The sequence below is a fragment of the Ailuropoda melanoleuca genome, chromosome 15, assembly GCF_002007445.2.
Source record: "Ailuropoda melanoleuca isolate Jingjing chromosome 15, ASM200744v2, whole genome shotgun sequence".
Lineage (NCBI taxonomy): Eukaryota > Metazoa > Chordata > Mammalia > Carnivora > Ursidae > Ailuropoda > Ailuropoda melanoleuca.
Genome location: NC_048232.1, coordinates 38,511,048 through 38,525,441, shown reverse-complemented (window position 1 = coordinate 38,525,441; position 14,394 = coordinate 38,511,048). Strand labels below are relative to the sequence as shown.

Here is a 14,394-nt window from a genome sequence, read left to right as displayed (position 1 = left end):
TTTATAAAGACTCTTCCCCAAATCTTCAACCTAGAACCAGACATAAAAATTCTAAAGAGAATTCTTCTAAATAATCAAATGTCTCATCGAGTGGACATTCTGCTATATGGTTCAATGTACATAGAACTTCAACAACTGCCACCATCAAGAACTATTTTTAAAGAAGAATGCAGATACCATTCAACTATTTTATAAAGTAATGATTCTCTATGAAAAATTCTCTAGTTATAAATTTCCATACATCTAAAATTGTACTATTATGTGAGGTTATGATTTTCTTTCATTATTTAACTAGTTGGAAAAGCTATAATGCTCTGCACATAACTTTTCCTTATACACACATGTACAAATCCTATTGCTCTTACATTATTTTCAAAAAGTTCTATCATTAAATATGTTGTGATCAGTAAGAGTGATGTTTCTAGAGTTCTCTGAAAAAATATGTGACTCATGTAAGAGTCTGAATTTTGTATTTCACCATAAATTTCTACATCATTTTTTAAACTAATGAAGTGAAACAAAGTTCTACTGTATAACCAAATCTCAAGTCTGTAATCAACATATTTTAGGAAATGAATAATTAATAGCCATCCCAATAACTTGTAATGAATCTGGAATTTCCCCAGTACCTGGAAAATAGCCAAAGTAATCCCCTTCAAAAAGAGAAAGTTGTCTTTTGTAATGCTGAATATGAACCACTCCCTTTCTGTTCAGGTGCTCCAGAAGCCCAATTTTCAAGTGATCATGTATGCTCACTATTTTAGTAAACCGGTAACTAGAACAGGAAAGAAAACAAACTTAATTTTTGATTACCTAAAGCTTTGAGTTCTGTAACTCATTCTGTAACTGATCAAAATGTAATGCCACTCACAACTCTTTAAAAAAAGTAGCTAAACCTTCAAACTAACCAATACTAAAAATAAAAACCCAATCTAAAATGAGGAAACCATTTTATTTTCTTATGATTTAAAAATAAAACCTGAAGTAATCCATGGTTAAAGTAACCTTAGAATAACCCAATATTTTTTGCCCTGGATTTTAAGATTAGATGGAACAGGAATTTTCAGATTTGCCATGCTATTGTTTTTCACTTTGTCATGACAACAGTATAAACATTCTCAAAAGGTACTGTATAATTCTGAAGAGTTCTGTTAATACTGGGATATTGGCTCTAGTTCTGTAAAAGATAAGTATGAGAAAGGAAGGTGTGATGTGGACTTTTACGATGAAAAAGTATAAGTATAAACCTGACCCTTCATCGAGTAAATTTTAAAAATAAGATATTTTTAAGACACTTGGTATTTTATTTTCTGTTACTTTTTTCCCTAGGAAAGGCAAATTTCATTACACTTGAGAGATCAACTCTAAAGCTTCTCCACGTATTTTGGGAGAGAAAATATAATTGCTTTATTTTGCTTTTCATTTCCAATCTCTTTTCAAGTTTTCTTTAAAAAACAAATCAGGTAAGTAAAATATAAGTGGATATAACTTTAATTCATTTATTTTTAAAAAAACTTTGAACTATTTTTCCCCCTTCCAATTAGTCAGAGAAGAAAGCACTGGCATACACTTAACTTAAAATATTGGAATTTTACATAAAATAGTTCCAAAGGTAGCAGTTTTGAACTAGACAAGGATATTGTTTCAACATTTTAATATATGTCATTAATCTGGGCACTATGTTAAAGACCTAAATAAAATTAAACTTCATTTAAGTTCCTGCTGTTACCCTTTCCTTCAAATTCTATGAAATTTCTTCATATGTTACTTAAATTCGATGAAGAATTATGAAAGCTCTGGGAAGTATGAGAACTAATGGGAAACATTTTGTTAGCTAGCAAAGAAATATGCTTGTATTTCTCTCTCTCATCTATAGGATTGAGGGAGGAGAATTCTAAGTTTCTCAAAAAGACTACCCTGTTACGGGCAGTGAGTAAATCTTACAATGTTAAAAAAAGCCATGATTATGTAAAGACCATTAATTTTCATATTAAATGCTACAAGTAAAAATTAGAAGATCCACTTGCAATATAAATAAATTTGAAAGTTTCTGTGATAATGATTACACCAACAATACTACTATAAACAACTGGACTATAACAGCAATTGTCTAAAATTTTTTTTTTTTTTTTTAACTAACAGGCTACTTAATGAGTGATTTTAAGCTTAATATTCAGTTTATAGGAAGCAAGCTAAAAACAAATGGCTGTAATAACATTAATAAACTTTAATGTAAGTTATATTTATTTTAAAGAACTAAAGTATATGAATTCAATTTTAATATTTAGTATTGTATCTATTCTATCCCCTTTATAATACAAAACTGGCTCACAATGAAATGAATGCCACTATTTTACTCACACAAGACAAAGGATTTAAGAAAAAACAATGGTTCTTTAAAATTTTATGTGTGGTTCAGTACCTTGCACATAATATTCGTAAAGAAACATTTTTTAATAAATGAATATTACAAATTGTGTGATTCACTGATCTTTTAGTTCTCCTGTGAAGGCACAGAGGAAAGGATAGCAGAAAATTTCTAAAAAGTTTAACTGATTTTTTACATTCTTTAAGGGACCCCACCATGTCATATACTTCTCTGCATCATTTCACTACATTAGGCCCATAACTGACAATAAATACTTTAGGTAAGTTGAAACAGAAGTTTAAATACCATGTAATAGCATGAACTATGAAGGTTTCTGATTATCTTCATAACCAAAAAGAACTTTAAATTTATCTAATCACTCAACAAATATTTATTAAGAAAAGATCATTATTTCAAGAGTCTCTAAGAAGTATAAAAATGTTCTAAAAGGCTTTTTTCCTATCATTCACTGTGAAATCATTCAAGAAACTATTTGCATGGTAGTGGGGGTTTCTCTGCCAAGCTGTGATTAACATGGCAGCTCAATCCAAGAGCTATCAGATTGGTTACCCTGCTGGAACATAAAGCTGTAGTATTTCTCAGACTTTATATATATTGATAGATTTCTGACTCTTCAGCTTCAAGAAGTCTTAAAGATAGATAATATGTGCTGTAATTCTTTTTAAAATTAATGTACTCTTTTGGAGTTTAGACAGTTTCAGAAATATCATTAATATGTTACAGTTCAAGTTCTAAACATTCGGGTATATTTTCTAATGCAGTTTTTCTCTAACCATTTGTGTGAAAGAACTAAATTTTTTTAATTTCCAAATCATCACAGACTGATACTTTCATAAAATACGATAAAAATGAACCACTAGAAAAATGAAATAAAAAATGACATACAAAAAAGCAAGCCCCATTTTTTTATTATGATATTTAGTAGATACAAAATTACCCTGACAAATAGCTAGAAAAATTTTAGAACACTTATGCTTAATTTCTATGCTTACTTTATTGCTGACCAGGCTCTCATCCATAGACACACTGTGAGCAACACTGTTCTAATGTATTATTATCTGGCATTATACTAAACACTGGGGATATAAAAGAAAACCAAACACAGTCTCTACTTTCATGATTCTCACTATGTAATAGGTATTTATCCAGAAGAAAGAGAGGAAAGGTGGGAGAGGTGGAGGTGTGGGAAAAGCAACCAGGGAAGAGAAAACAGTATACACAAAAAAGTTTGAAACTTAACAAATTCCAAAAAGGTCTAGTTTTGGCTAAAGAGGTAGGTAGGGTCCCATTCGGGTTTTATCCTTAAGGTGACAGGAAGCAAGTTTTAAGCAAAGAGATAACACAATTATATTTTCATTTTAAAACAATGACTTTGAAATCAGTGTACTAAATGGAGTGGAAGAGGATAAATGAAGGAACAAAGATATGAGTTAGAGATATATTTCAATAGTTCACATAAAAGATGCTCAAGTACTGAAATAGTGTACTGACAGAAGAGAAGATGGATATAAGTGACATTAAGCGGTAGTGGAATGAACAGGATTTGAGAGGTAGTAAGTCTCAAGTTTTTGACTTGGGTTAGTGGGTGGATAGTTGCAACTATAACGGAGTATAAGAGAGAAAAGGATCAGGTTTCTTGGGGGAATATGTTTGGTCTTAGTAGACACATTTAGTTTAAGTGTATTATTATCTAGGCAGAAATGTCCACCTAATAGTTACATACTGGAGGGAAACGCAGGAGGGAAAATTATGGTTGAGATAGGTTTGGGATTTGTCAGTTATGTCAACTTCTCAAAGGTAAAGAGGCTACAAGGAACCCTGTAAACAGAAGGTCAAGAATGACCTTATGAAAGGCAACTTCTATGGGGTGGTATAAAAAGTTGATATTTACACATTACGTTCTAGGTACCAAGCACTTCTTAAGCAATTTATCTTCACTTAACAGATGAAGAAACTAAGAAGTTTCTTATCCAAGATCATACAACCAAGTAGCAGAACTCAGATTTGAATCCAAGCAGTCAGGTTCCAAAATCCATGCTTGTAACTACTATTGCTATGATGCAGAGGTCTACTGAATGGAAGATGAAAAAGTAGGGAGAAAGCACCAACCATTATTTTCAATTTTCAAGGTCAAGAGCGCTCCTCACTCCATCTCCACCCCCGCATTAAAGAAAAAAAGACTTGACCATGTATATGTGTGTATATATATATATATATATATGCTTAAAGAAACACAGTGAAGAAGTAGAGTTAAAAGTCTATAACAATGATATGATGATTAATGGAACAAGTCTCAGGGAAGGCAGTAGAGTTCCCCAGGAAGATGGTGGTATAATCATGATGAGAGAGACACTTTAGGTATGGTATTCAGTGAGTATAAGAGGAATCTTAAAGTATGTTATATCTTACTATTAAGAAATTCCTTATAAACAATTAGTAACATTTTGGTAAAAATTTGTAATTTCTTTTAAACACAGTTACTGAAAACTTCTTCTGTCAAAGTATTTAATACTTAGAATGGTCTTGGACAATACTGAAGAATCATTCATAACAAATCTGTAAAATATATATATTCATATATACATAATGAATATATACATGTGTATGTATATTAACATATGTGCGTCAATGATTCAGTTTATATTCAAAGCAAAATCTCTCTAAATGAAGGCGACATAGTTTTAATTTTTTAATTATACATGACATGGTTATAAAGCTGTGATTTCCAGTAAACCCTTCAAATTCAAATCAACATCATCTTTGATGTAATTACTTTAGGAGGCTATATGTTTATTCTCTTGATATTGTCATTGCTCAAAATATTTTAGGTACTTCTCTTTAGAGCTGGCACACATATGAAAAAGCATCAATATCCAGCATACAATGGGTGCCAATGTGTGTTTAATTTATGTATAAACAATGTGTTTTTTGCTACAGTAAAACAGATTTCTAATGTAGGGACTTCTGTGGTGGAAAAATATGGAACAAGTATGAGCTATGATGCTATGTTTGTACCTTTGGTAATTCATTGCTATTTTTATGACCAAATGAACAAAACATAAGTCATTATGAGTAACGTACTCTACCAAACAAAATCAAGGCCCGACTCAGAAGTCACCTCCTTGGTGAAGCCTCACTTATTTCCCAAGGGCTCTTTTCTTAGCTTCCACAACATTTGGCTGATCATGTTTTCTATCCTATCACATACTGTATCATATTTATTTATATGTCTTTTTAAATTCACTACACCATGAACTTCTAGAGTATGGGCACTTTTTCAACTCTATTACTAATGGCTGGAACAATGCTTGGCACACAGCAGAGACTCAATGGTTGTTTGTTGGATTAGCTAAATAAATTAGCCCAATAAAAACAAGAAAATTAGTTTAGTAGCTCTTAATTCCTTTGTCTTTTTCTCTCTCCAACCCTAGATGAACCCAATTACTTACTATATGAACCCAGTCATCTATTCTATACACCATATAGCTGAACACTGCTAGAGAAAATTTCAAGTAAATACACTTCCACCATTCTGAATTGATGATCTTCAGCCTCAAATGAGATCTCAGTACTGCCAAGCAATCTTACTTACTCTTTCTTAGCAAATAACCTGGTCTCGTATTTTTAGGATAATGGAAGTCATCACAAAATCTAGAAAACTACTTGCAAACAATCTTCTTTTCTCCCATTCCAACAGTAGTGTCTTTCCTCCACTTGAATGTTGTAGTGTAAGGCTTAGTCCTGGGACCTCTTCTTCATAGATGCCCTCATTTAGATGCAATCATCCCTGATTTTAAATATCATCTACAAGCAGCCATATTTCTGTTACTAACCTAAGCCTCCGGTTTGTATTCCATATCAGAATATCCATATGCCTATGATGTATCTAACTTGGATGTTTCATGGGCGTCACAAACTGAACATGCCTAAAATTAACTATATTCTTCTCCCTATCCCAAATCTACTCCTGCTACTGTGCCCCTCCTACCATCACTCCAATTTCATTAAATTTTTATAACTATGATGCACTAGCCAGAAACTACAGACAAACGTGAATTCCCTCATTTTTCATTAATTTGAGTGCCTTTTACACATCAAACACTGTTCTAGGTAATAAGGCTAGAGCAGTGACTAAAACAAAGCCCTACACTCACAGAGCATGTATGAGAGAGGTGGCGGGGGCAGACAGATAAAGGGGGCTATAGCAGTGACTAAAACAAAGGCCTTGAGCTCATGGAGTGTGTGTGTGAGCATGCGTCTGTGTGTGTGCTTGGAGTAGGCGAAGGCAGACAGACAAAAAAACCCAAATATATAGAGAAACATGTGAGGTGGTCATGCTTCATGTATGGAATGTGAGGAGAGCAGTTACTACTGTATATAGAGCAGGCAAGGTTATGACTGATTTTATACCACTCCCCTTCAAATATTCCATGGGTTACTCACATTTTGGTTCCTCAAACTTGCCTGTCCTAGAGGCACTGCACATGTTGCTCCATCTAACTTCAACTCTCACCTGCCTAATTCATACCCATTCTTTGGTCATAGCTCAAATGTTACTTCTGGACAGTATGACACCCAATATAAAGTAGATACTCACCAAGTTCTTGTTATTTACTCAGAGCACTCCATTTTTCTTCTTCTTTATGCTTATCATAAATCATGATTTATTTAATGTTTATCTTCTCTACTACACTACACTCCATGGAAACAGTAAGTGTTTTGTTCACAATGGTATGCATAATTAGTGCCTGTGAGAGTGGAAGAACTTAGTAGGCCCTCAATAACTATGGGATGAGTAAATAAATGGATAACTTCATAAGCATATCTGATTAAAAAAAAAATTACCCAGCTTGACCGCCTATAATATTCTGAGGACAACGCTCTGAATAACTTCAGATTTTTGAAAATCAACTTCATCATCAAAACAAGAGAAATACCTACCGGTGACATTAAGAAAACAGGAACGTAATTCTAAAAGGCATTCTTAAAATGTTTTGAACACTTTTACTATCAAATAAATGTGTATATAACCTCCTAGGAAACTGTTTTGATCTGTACAACAGTTATACTACTTCATGGGAGCATCTTGATTAAGGGGCCATATACTTGACATAAACATAAAAACACTGTTAATGACTGTACAATCTGCATATACTTAATGCCACTGAACCGTACACTTAAAAATGATTAAAATAGTAAATTTTGTTAAGTGTATTTGACCCACAATAAAACATTTTTATGCATTTCTTGCAAGTTGATTAGTATAATTTTGAAAGATGAATCATCTTAGAATGTTCTGAATAACTCAGTTTTAATTCATTTATTAACTTGTCCTAGTGAATGACAAGTCACTTAAATTTTCCTTGCCTCAATTTTCCCATCAGTGAAATAAGGATACTTTATGCCTTAAGTGACAGACCTCTGTGAAGAGGAAATTAAGAAAGAGACAATGACATGAAAAACCTACACTATGCAAGAAGGGTACTATTGTTCTCAGAGGCTGCAGGTTTGTTACTGGGCTGTTAATTTTTTAATATGAGTTTATGAGAATTAGTAATTTATTTTAAATATTATTATTAATTTAGCAATGGTTTTCAGTATCAACTCACTGACCCTCTCCCTACCCAGTATAGCATAGTTTACAAATCACTGTAAGGATTGGTTGATAATACTTAGCAACTGGTTTCCATAAATATAGTATTAAAAGAATATTGAACTAAGCAATTATTTGCAAAGTGACAACATTAATGAAGTTGTTCATGCAATAAGCATAATCACAAACTATTTCTACTCACGATCTAAAATAGAAAAGTGATTTTAAGATAAATGACATTAAAAGAAAAAAGGTCCAATAGGTTAGGGACTTTTTAGTAATAAATACAGCACAGTCTCAGTTGACCAGAATTTAAATGTATACATTAAAAAAAATAGCCAAATTGACAACAAAACAAACCCTTCAAAGGATTTAGCATGGCTTTCCTTTTTTTTTAACACTTTATCAGTCCAATATCCTAAATTTCCTAGTGACACTATTCAGTAATGGCAATTTATAATTAAGATTAGCCTGAAACATTTTAGAATCTTCTAAAGTATTGAATGATATTAGTGTGTATTTAATAAATCTTAGAAAGCATTTTGACATCAAGAAAATAAACTTTGATTTCTGGGTGACAGAAGTAAATTTGGAACCACGTTTTCTTTATTTTTTTTGGAGGAGAGCAAATTTTGTAGTTATCATTATAAATTACAGACTGACATTTCTTACATTTTCCTTTAATTACAAATAAATATCCTTTCAACAATTATTAAAATCAATACAAAAGGGGCTCCTGGCTGGCTCAGCTGGTGAAGCATGTGACTCTTGATTTCGGGGCTGTGAGTTCGAGATCCATGTTGGGTGTAGAGATTACTTAAAGATAAAATTAAAAAAATCTTAAAAAAAATTTGATACAACATACTTCAGTCTGATTATGTTAGCTGCTGTCTTAAGGTGTAATCACCATAAGTAATCCTATCTAGTGAGTATATGTAAAATTGTGTTGATCTGCAAGAGTAATATAAAAACAATTCTGTATTAGAATCAGGTGTAATTATTTACAACTCCTTGAAATAATCCCTGTATTATTCCTCTAATCTATACTCATGTCATTCCCTATTACAAACTTAGGGGCAGATAAAACATTTAAGTCTATACTAATTCAGAAATAGAGGCATTAATCCTAGAGATATTTGGATATTAATTCAGAAAATGTGAAGAACGAATAAGATTATTCCCTTCACTATCTGATGTTAAGAAAGGCATGTTTTCATGACAAGAAATCACAATTAGCCAAGTTACACAGGTGCAAGTCATGCTTTTAGAGATACCATTTCTCCCCCAGTTATGAAAACTATATTCTTAGAGAACTATAGTTATGAAAACTATATTCTTAGAAAACTATATTCTTAGAGTATATATACTCTTCCCCAAAATAATATGCCCGGGAATTCAGGTTCCCCTTTGCCAGCACCCTTTCTCTTTCTAAAGAAGGAATACTTCTTTCTTACCCTAGTTCAAACAAAGGGAAAAGTAAAAATATTGGTATCTGTGTTGAGAAAGCGAATGGTTCTAATACAAGTAAGGTCGTTTCCATTTCTTTACTTTTATCAAAATGGAAAGAAGACCCAATTGAGTTGTCATTTGATAGATGATTAAACACATTTTTGATGACAGTGCCATGTAATTTTCGGCACATAATATAGGAACTCAAATAAGCGAGCTTAATTTCCTGGATTAGTGTCAAATACAGTATAGGGAATATGGTTAATAATTTTGTAATAACCACACAGTAACAGATGATGACTACATCTATCATGGTTATCATTTTGTAATGTATAAAAATATCATATCACTATGTGGTATACACAAAACTAATATACTATTGTATGTCATTTATAATTTTTAAAAAGTCTACCATAGGAAGGAGTATTTGAATTTTTAGCTATATTCTCAGTTTATCAGAAGTAGTCATTTTCTTCAAGATCCTAAACTATTTTTCAAAATTCTTTTTTTTTTTAAAAGATTTTATTTATTTATTTGACAGAGATAGAGACAGCCAGGGAGAGAGGAAACACAAGCAGGGGGAGTGGGAGAGGAAGAAGCAGGCTCATAGTGGAGGAGCCTGATGTGGGGGTCGATCCCATAACACCGGGATCACGCCCTGAGCCAAAGGCAGATGCTTAACTGCTGTGCCACCCAGGCGCCCCTATTTTTCAAAATTCTTGTGTTTCAGGTTAAACGATTCTTCTTTTGATGAAAACTATTTTTATTTATTAACTATAAATTTGGCTAATTTGAATAAAATTAGAAAGCTTCATGTTAATCTGCACTTCTAAGAACTGGTGTTCCAATAAATGCAAAAATAATGTCTCAGGGTGACAGCAGAACAGCATTATATTTAATCATATGCAAAGCTATAAAGTACTACAACACAGAAATAATAGCTTCAGTAATGACTTTTGCACTGTTTTACAATAAAATAAGAATCCAGTTTCTTAAAAAATGCTATTTCTGTATAGTATTACTCATTCTCAAGTTTTTTAAAAAAGCTTTAAGCTTTCTATTTAACAGTCTTCTGAATTTACTGAATAGACTTTTTTTCTAATCCAGCAGACCATTAAAAAAAGCTGACTTTAAAAATGCTTGGGATCCCAACTGATTTTACACTGTATGACAGGAATAAGTGAACAGATTCTTGACTACTGTAATTTTTTTCAATGACTTCCTAGAGTAAGAAGCCCTATTAACTTCCAAGTAAAGAGTTTGAAAACAACCATCTTACGCCATGCTGCTTTCCAGTGGAAAAGACCATATCACTCCCCTGCTTCAAATCCATCTGCAGAGTTGCTTCTTCCAGGAAGCCAATCATGAGCCTCCTAGGCCTTGACAATGAAAAAGACAAGGGTTGGAGTGCTCCTGAAGCTACTCAACTGATGCTAATTAAAATTACCTCCAATAATGCAAAATTTTAAAATTAGACATTCTCTCAAAGATTTAGGGCATTAGAAAACTATTTTGTTAACTTATTTGTAGCCCTGGGACATGGTGGTGTATGCCTGCAATCATAACTACTCAGGAGGCTGAGGCCGGGGATAACCTGAAATCATGAATTTTGAGTTCTCTGAACACTGAATATGTACCAACAGTTCTACATTATTATATTCCTTGCCTACTAGCTTGCCTAGGGAGACTTAAACTACCACAGTTCAAAAATGGTGATGATAAATACCATTATTGCAACAATACTAAGTGAATAATAATTAAAAATACAATTAATTCTTTCTTCATTCACTAGGTTCAAGCCAAGTGAAATGAGACTTGCAGGAAAGGAGAACAAATACAGGGGGTTTACCAAAAGTATTCTGCTTAGTTCCTTGAATTGAATCAACACAAAACAAGACAAAACATCAACCTAACCTCTATTCATTTATGATGTGCTAGTCACTATTCTAAGAGATTTATATTCTTCAACTCATTTAATCCCCATGAAATTCCTAAGATACCAGTCCTATTATTTTCCTCACCTGATGAGAAAAATGAATTGTGGAAATAATTTATATAGGGTAACACAGATAAATAAGAGAGACATGTTTTCAATCCAGGCAGTATAACCCCATAACCTGTGCTTCTAATCTGTATTATTAATTTTTAATGCGTTCTTTTTTCTTCCGATATTATAGTTTTTAGACTATTCCTTAGAGTCCTGGGATCCCATGAGAATGCTTCTGGGGCCATTAAGGAAAATAAAGAGAAATCAGATGGGACTCTACACCCTTTACCCAACCAAAGCAACTTCACTACATCTGTTTAAATATTGAGGATAAAATTAAACTTTTCATAGTAATAATTAAAAAAAAAAGATTCTCATACTAAAAGGCAAAAAGTGTGAAAATCACAGTATCTAGACTACAATCTTCATGAGGTCAGGATCTATGTCCAAAAGTAGCTCATATGTTTCAAATTCAATAAATATTAACTTAACAAATTAAAACTATATGGTTCTCATCAAAAAAATTTAATATTCATACCATTACATCAGAGAAAATCTTAAATACAAATACAGTTAAATTAAATAACACTAATAATATTAAAATCACACTCCAATTGGTGCCACTTAGTTTTTAACCATAAGCAATCAAAAGATTTCATTACCTCAAGGTTACTGATAGGTTAATAAGCCTAATCGATTCTCACATACAAAAGTAGGTATGTTTTCGACACATATTTTTTTTTTAGATATATAAATAATCATACTGCCTAAGGTACCAAAATGTCTCTGTGGTTTTTTTAGGATTATTGAATACAAGAAATTACACTGAAATTCGAATTATCAGTAGAAATATTTTCTGAAGTTCATGAATTGTCTTCAATCTCACAGAAGTTACAAGGAAACTTGAAAAAAAAGGATAATTGAGGAAACTATCTAAAAAAGTTATTTTAAAAAACCTACTCTATTAGTTATCTTTAACCCCTTTCATCTGTGGACCTAACAACTTACATGCATGCTCATGAAACAGGGAAAAAGGCTACAGACATCATTTTGTATTCCCTTTAATGGTGAGTTTTCAGCTTCAGAGTGAACATCTAAATCAATCAAAAATCATAGAAGCTTTAAGAAAATAAAACTGAAGTATTAGCTTTTCTAATCGTGGATTTGAATTAAAAGTCAAAAGTAGCAAAAATAAAAACTCATTTTTTTTCTCTTGCCCAAAGTGATTGGAGATTTTTATTTTAGCAAAAGTACAGTTTCCAGCCAAGACATAGACATGAGATAATATCCACTGCTTAAAATTTAAAAACCCCTGACGTTTTCATCTACAATTTTTCTTACTTTATGATTATTACCAGAAAGTAACAAACTATCACCCTCATGGCTAACAAACCTCACCCTCATGGCTCTAATTTCAATTGAAATGGAACATGTAAAGGCAATATATATAAGAGAAGGTCAGCATTAGATTTACAAATTTATTGTAATAAAACTGTTCTGAAGTGAGGCAATAACTAATAGAATGAAGTTTCTGATACCTTAAACACAAACAAGAAAGTTCAACAAATGCCAAATCTAGCTCAACATAAGTGATTAGATTTAATTTTACTACTCATTTTTAAGAAATTATAGTTAACCATCTGGAGACAAAACACTGAATAAGACTGGATCAAAGGCATAGGAAACTAGAACATAATAATCCCTTAGAAGGAATTCAGTTTGAATGAAAGCCAGAGCCACTTCCGAATGATTAGCATGAACATTAACTCTTGTTCTCTTCTGTCTCAAATTTTTAATGCTTATGCTGTTAAAAGTATTTTCTTAATCCTTATAAGAAAGCACCAAGATTGGTTTTAGATTAAAAACAACAACAACAACAACAACAAAACCACCTCTCAACCTTCATCAAGCGTCTAGAACCAAAATAATTTTGTCGGTGCAAGGAAAGGAGTTATCTAAAAATTAATGACTGGTGATACAAGAAGAGTTTTCTGGTACTGATGTAACCACAATTTATATAAAACATTTTCCACAGTTGGTACTAAAGATGAGTTTCAGTGGTCAGGTAGAATATAAACTATCCAACAGATATACAAATAAAATTACAATTTGTCTGGCCTGTTCCTATCTCTGAAAGCTCAGCACCCACACACTTTACTTTGTTATCTAAATAGCTGTCAGAATAATATGTTTTGGCTTGCTCTTCTCAGATGAGTTTCTTTTATCCTCTCCCGGAAAAATAAAGATAAAAATTTTTAAAAATTGTTTAACACTAGGATCCTAGAAAAATAATTTTGAATGAAGTTAATTCACATTAAAGCATAAATAATATTACTCATCAAAGGTTTAAAGGAAGATTTTATTGACCCTACATAGTATCTACTTGAGCAGAAAGGCTATTTTCTGAGTGGATCAACTCTAAACCAAGAAATCAGAAATTAAGTAATTATATCCCCTAGGCATTTCGAAAAGATCGCCAATTCCTGATCTAGGCAATTATGACAATGAAATTCTAATTTTCCAAGAATACTGTAAAGACAATGGTTAATTTAGGAGACAAATGTATTAATGCCAATGTACAAAGGAATTATTTAAAATTTTGGATGGTTAAGAGTCCTATATTATTCTTAGATAGTGAAAAAGAGTTGTAATAATGTCCTTAATTAATCCATACTCTGTATTTAATCTATTATCTTTGGAGGATGCCTCCTGGGCATGGAAGTTTCAGTATTAAAATATGAATTGAGAACAGAAAATTACAGAATTAAAATTTTAGAATTTGCAAAAAAAAAAAAAGAGAAACACTCCAAAACAAAAAAAGGACCCCCCCAAAAGGTTAAAATTGAAATATCAAAAATAGTATACCATTATTTTGGGCTTTTTGAAATGCAGAATTTTATTTGTAAAAGGGAAATGAAAAACCATCTCTAATTTTATAGTTAGTGACAGTGATATTAAAAAAATATATAGATCTCA

The 14,394-nt window shown here is 32.0% G+C and overlaps 1 protein-coding gene across 5 annotated transcripts in view; it reads right to left on the bottom strand.

Annotated features, from left to right (window-relative positions):
• Positions 1-14,394, bottom strand: part of USP15 (ubiquitin specific peptidase 15) — a 115,673-nt gene that overhangs the window by 25,363 nt on the left and 75,916 nt on the right. The window contains exon 1 of one of the 5 annotated variants that reach the window (XM_034644332.1): positions 630-766. The exons of 2 other annotated variants lie outside the window; for them this stretch is intronic. Coding sequence is in view for 2 of the 3 variants with exons in the window: in XM_034644333.1 (XP_034500224.1) it covers positions 761-775 (15 nt within the window). In the remaining variant the exon portion in view is untranslated. Of the gene's footprint in view, positions 1-629; positions 776-10,098; positions 10,811-14,394 lie in introns of those variants that run through there. 2 more of the 5 variants (XM_034644333.1, XM_019800055.2) reach the window with 2 other exon arrangements.